This window comes from Contarinia nasturtii, unplaced genomic scaffold (assembly GCF_009176525.2).
Source record: "Contarinia nasturtii isolate CC-2019 unplaced genomic scaffold, AAFC_CNas_1.1 Cnas_scaffold_1235, whole genome shotgun sequence".
NCBI lineage: Eukaryota > Metazoa > Arthropoda > Insecta > Diptera > Cecidomyiidae > Contarinia > Contarinia nasturtii.
This window is the reverse complement of record NW_022198576.1, coordinates 1-5949: the sequence shown is the minus strand read 5'-3', so window position 1 is coordinate 5949 and position 5949 is coordinate 1. Positions and strand designations below refer to the sequence as shown.

The window sequence follows — 5949 nt, the reverse complement described above, 5'->3', positions numbered from 1 at the left end:
TTTTTTTTTTCATAATTTACTCACTGAATCGTCACTATATTGGGAGAGGTAGTTATTTGACCAAAGGTCTCCGTGATTTAAGACAAAAAAGCATCTGAGTATGGATCATTGATCAAGTTTTCCAGCCGTTCCATAAAATTCGTTTGGAATTTTTCGAGGATTTTTTTGTGTTCGGGATTGTCCAGTGTACGTATCAATAACACGTTCTAAGCATTGTGGTACAAATGGTTTCAGATGAGTTTTTAAAAAGACTCCAACAAAAGCTTCTTTAAGTTGTTTAAACTCTTCAAATTCATTTGACATTGATCTTTCAATGCAAATGAAATCGCATGAAATTTACCCACTTCACGCATAACCATTAACGCATTGTCGATGGGAACTATTTTTTCCTTTGGCAACATTACATAGTTTTTCGGTCGTAAATCTTCGACTCGGCATCACTTAATCCCCTTTCGTGCTGAAATTGTACAAATGCTGGCAATATTTTCGTGTACGTGTAAAGTTCACGTTCAAATACTAATGAGGAATTGAATTTTTTTTTTGCCGAATTTCATTCATTGGTTGTATTTTGCACAGTAAATGCAATTCATCGTATTGGACTGTTCCATTTTGACTACGTGTGCCAGACAATTTTGTTGCAATCATAATACTCATAAAATTATCCCCATGACTTGAAGAATCCTTCATTTCGATACGATAATCGATGAAACCTTCGGATTTGGAAATTTTATGGATACAATTTGTCACATAGTCTGGCAACATTTTTGAAAAATTTTCAAAACCAATGAACAAAAATTAACGCGATAAAAGTCGGTCTTGCGAGACTCATTTACTAAATGTCGGTAGATATCCATTCATTTTATGTACCGAATGAAAAAAACTTTCCGGTAATTTAAAGCTTGCGATAAAGTAAACGCGAAACTCTTAGCATACGAGAATGATTTGACATAAAACTTTATTTGAAAAGATAGCAATTAGATTCCACTCAAAGTTGTTGAAGCATTTGATTACTAAAACAATTTTTTTATCAATTGTTTGCTTCTACTTTAACGAAATCATATTTTATCATTATGATGATTGTAATACGTCTTTGCTACATTTTATGTAGCAAAAATGCAATGAAATGTTCAAAATTTTACGAGAGTACAGGGTGCTATTCATCAGTCGATGAACAGTTCAATGTTGAGTAAAAATAAATTGAGTGACTGTTGAGTCAAGCATGTACGATGTAGATCAACTGAAACCGAGTGGTTTATACAAGTAGAGCAGTAACATTACCTATAATTAAAACATATAAAAATGAAAAATATCACAATTTTTCCAGACCCCCAGAAATCTATTCAATACTCTGAACCTTTCGTTCGGAAGTGTATCATAAAATCGCCGTCTGAATACGTTGTGCACAAAATGCACTTGTGAATATGACTTGCGAAAATATCGCAAATTTATCTGTGATGTCAGTCTATTCACGAAACGGTTTGAGTATACGAAATTCATAGACAGTAATATCAAAGACAATTAGGTATGTACTTAAAAGTATGAAAAAAAAAAAAAAATCAACAATATAACATTCTGATATTCAATTCTAGATAAAAAAAAAGAACCCAAATTTATTAATAATAAAAAGAAATAATAACCGTGCGTAAAAATTATAAAACATAGGTGATACTAATTTTTTCCTCCATCCGTGCTTAACAAAAAGTTGATAGGTTAAACTATACCTTTGAAATTTCAAGTTTACATCCACATTTACATTTTTTATTCACATTTTACATAACCATAATCGACAAGATCAGTGAGTAGGCCATTCATTAGTCGACTAAATTCAGCTTGAGTGTCATCGTCAAATTTACCAAGCATTTCAACACTTTCGTTTCGTTCACAATGTTCAGCATATTCGTCCAAATTCGATATGTCCTTTGCTTTAGCTACTCGAATCGAAATGATTAGTGGGGCCAGTAACAATGCATAATCACTGAATTTTTTCATTTGCATGATCAAATCATCATACGTGTACAATTTATCAGGATCACTTCCGAGTTTTCTTATTGTATCGCTCAATGATGTGTGGTATGTTTTCAACAACGTCTCATAATGCTGAGCACGGAATTCATGGTCTGTTCCTGTGAATATATTGTACCTGAGAATTTATGTATACATTGATTATTTGAATATATATTTTATTCTTCAGTGTGTCAATTACAGTAGGTCAATTACAGGTGGAGAATAATGAGACAGTTGCCAATCGACAAGGCAAATTGACTTCAACTGCTTCTTCTGAGGGATAAAGACAAATCGAAATTTAAATTAAAAATCATCATATCTCTTCTTTCCCATTTTACTCACCGTCTCATCGGTATATTGAAACATGAAGTTATTATTCCAGCAATCACCTATTTTTAATGAAATATTGATTCAAATAAGAGTTCTATCAATTTCAGAGCTATTTTATCAGAGAAAAGAGTAAAAGTTCTTTTTTATCACTATAGGAGGATCCTCCGTGGTGCTCTTTATTTTTTCATAATGCTCCGATGTCAATAATAGCTCTGAATGAAAAATCGATCATTTGAATTCTGTTATCTTCCTATTTATAATTGAGGGGTTCCGAGGAAAAATGTTACGTAGAAAAGTTCCGCGGAAAAATGTTCGGGAGCTAAATGATATCATTTAGCAAAGCTAACTTGTACCAAATAGCCTAACTAACTGATACCAAATAGCTTTAGTTGAGCTATTTGGTATCATTTAGAAGAGCTATTTGGTACCAATTAGCTTTGCTAAATGATATCATTTAGCTCCCGAAAATTTTTCCGCGGAACTTTTCTACGTAAAATTTTTCCTCGGAACCCCTCAATTTAAAATTAATACCATGCGTTATAACTCCAAATTCATCGCAATATGGGTCCGTTTTCAATTTATCTGCTCTTTCCAAATAATTTTTTCGGAAATTTTGCATAATTTTCTTGTGGTCAGGCTTCTCCAGTAGGTCAATTGCATTTTCAATTAGGTTTGGAAGGAGTGTTATTAGTGTATCTTTTATAAAAACGTTAACAAACGTATCTTTAAGTTGTTTGAATTCACGAAATTTGTTTGGACATTGATCTTTCATCGCAAATGAAACGGCATGAAATTTAGCCAGTTCACGCATAACGAGTAGCTCATGATCGAGTGCGACTGTCTTGTTCTTGGGCCACATTTCAAAATGTTTCGGACGCAAATCTTCCATAATTAATGTAAACGAACCGGTTTCTTCGTTCATTTCACATACAAACACTTTTGGAAATGATACAAATGCGTCGATGTCATTCAAACCCTTTTCGCGTTGAAATTGAACGAATGCTGGCAATAATTTCGTATACATATAAATTTCACGACTGAATGCCACTGATGCGTGGAAATGTTTTTGTCGAGCTTCATTCGTTGGTGGTGTTTTGCACAGCAAATGTAATTCCTCCGATCGAATGACACCGTTTTGTTGACGCCGTGTGCCAGACAACGTGACCGCAATCATGATTCCCAAAAAATTATCACCATGACTTGAGCCGGCCTTCAATTGGATAGAATAATCGGTGAAACCTTCGGATTTGGCAATTTTATGGATGCAGTTTTTCACATAGTCTGGCAACATTTTACACTGTTTTCGAAATTTACGAAGAAAAAAAACCAAAACCAAACAATAAGGTAAAAATCCTTTTAAAAAGCATTAAAAGCACACTTTTTCCACTTAATTTGAAACGTAAACTGAATGTCATCGCTAGAATTTCATCCGTATTTATATATATGCTAGATCTACGGAACTGATAATTAGAGCAAAATTATAACCAGTCCCCTATAATTTGCATTATTACCAGTCCCCTGTTTACTTTGTTGTTCAAGAATCACAGTAGAGTATTTATTTCAATATAAAAATAATATAACAATATATACAGTAAAACCTGTGAATAACGGAATCCGGCGGGAATAAACAATTTTCCGCTATTCACAGTGTTTCCGCTATTTGGAGGTTCCACTGTTTGCAGATTTTTGGACAACTAAGAATAAGAAATTCAGTATTGGGGGCATAGTCAGGGTCCCGAGGGTCAGAATTACCCTACCCTTGAGAAAGAATTGTAAATTACTGGTTTACAATTGTGATATTTTTGAAAGTGAAGACCTTTTTTAGCTCCTCAATTTATTTTGGGGAGAAAATCTTCCGGAATTTGCTAGGAATTTATGATACGAAAAAACTTTCAATTTCCTAGGGTTTTTGGAAACGAAAATTTCTTTCACTTTGCTAGGGATTTTCACCGAAAAAGTGACTTCCAAAAAATGATTTTCGTTCCATTTCCTAGAGATATCGAGCGGAGACAGACCAAATTACCCGTTCCTTGGAAGGTGTGATTGAGGGTTCATATTTTCAAAACTAACTTTTGCTCAGAAAACCCTAGCAAGCGGGTTTTATTTGTTCCAATCGGAAAAAAAGTTTTGCAGAGAGGAGAATTCGGGTCAAAAACTCTAGCAAATCGGGAGAATTTTTCCCATTTCACACAAAAACCCTAGCAAATCAAAGAAATTCTCGGATGCCGCCAAGAAATTTTCCGCTATTCGGGGTAAGCGCTTTCCGGTATTCAGAGGTCATTTTATATGGGAGAGCTTAACGGCGGAATTTTTTTTCCGCAATTCGCAGGATTTCCGCTATTTAGAGGTTCCGTTATTCACAGGTTTTACTGTACTTAAAAATGATTAGCCCCCTGAAGAAATGTTACCCCTCAATAATTTTCAAAGAATTCTCTTAATTTGCTAAGGTTTTTTATTGGAAAAGTGAATAACTTTTTTAGACCATAAAGTTTTGGAAATGCGAGAAATTCTTCCGATTTCCTAAGGTTTTTTTCGAAGATAAAATCTTTCGATTTGCTGGGGGTTTTGAGCCAGATTCTCTCGCCTACCCCTCTACGAATGAAAAGATTACCCCTCTCGTTTTTCTTAATTTCCCCCAATCATGATTCAGCCAGTTTTGGCGGTGAATAAATATTATTCCCTTGTGAAAAAAAATGACTGACTGACTATAAATTAGATAAATTTCAGACTTAAATAAAAGTGATTATAGTCAACATAGTTGACAAAAGTCAATTTCATATACTTATAGTTAACCGTAGTTAACTATGATCACAATCGATATTTCTCAACTCAAGTTACATGAAGACGCATATAGTCACTTATAGTTAACTTTAGCTGGCTGAAATATCAGCCATTTTTGTCCCAAATTAGTCAATTTATAGTCGGCTATGAAGTCGAAATATTTCCAGAAGGGTTATTATTATCCAAAGTCTTCATGCGCTCCTTTGACAGCTAAAAGTAGCTGCCTGACAGTTGTCTTGAGAACAATATTGCTTTACATGTAAACAGCTTTCGTATGCGCTTGCCTTGAAGCACAATACATGCAAAACTGTCATAGTTCACTCGATGGCTGTCAGGGGCAGCATTGGATGTAAAGCATAGTGCGCATAAGATGTGTGTTATCATTAAATGTTTACCTGGAGGCATACATGGTGTAAGCCCGGATACCCCCCTCTTAAATCGCCCGAGCTAAGCCCCCGGGGCAGCCGAGAAATCTTCCGATTTGCTAGTGATTTTTCACAGGAAATTGAAGACCTTTTTTTAACTTTAGAAATGGAAGAAAATCTTTAAAATTGCTAAGGTATTTCGAGAGAAAAATTCTTTCGATTTTTTCCGCGCCCATGTATGCCTTGAGTGACCTCACATCTCTTATCCTCAACCGATGAGATTTTGTAGGATATTTTTTACAATTTTAAAGAAATAATTATAGATGTTCGACAATAATCATTTAAAATAGTAGCAATTGAGCAGCGTCTGAATTTCAATTACAGCTGCTGTGACCATAATTACGATTTGATCATTAAAAATTATTCTCATTTGATATTAAATTTACTGTTTTATGCAGACAATATATTT

At 34.3% G+C, this 5949-nt stretch overlaps 1 protein-coding gene across 1 annotated transcript; it reads right to left on the bottom strand.

Annotated features, from left to right (window-relative positions):
• Positions 1–1565: 1565 nt before the first annotated feature.
• On the bottom strand, positions 1566–3738 carry LOC116344950. The gene is made up of 4 exons (XM_031773808.1): positions 2866–3738; positions 2347–2393; positions 2204–2277; positions 1566–2140 (listed from the first exon to the last, which is right to left on the bottom strand). Exons 1-4 carry the CDS (start codon positions 3623–3625, stop codon positions 1759–1761), a joined length of 1263 nt encoding a protein of 420 aa, XP_031629668.1. The 5' UTR covers positions 3626–3738; the 3' UTR covers positions 1566–1758.
• Between the last annotated feature and the right edge of the window lie 2211 nt (positions 3739–5949).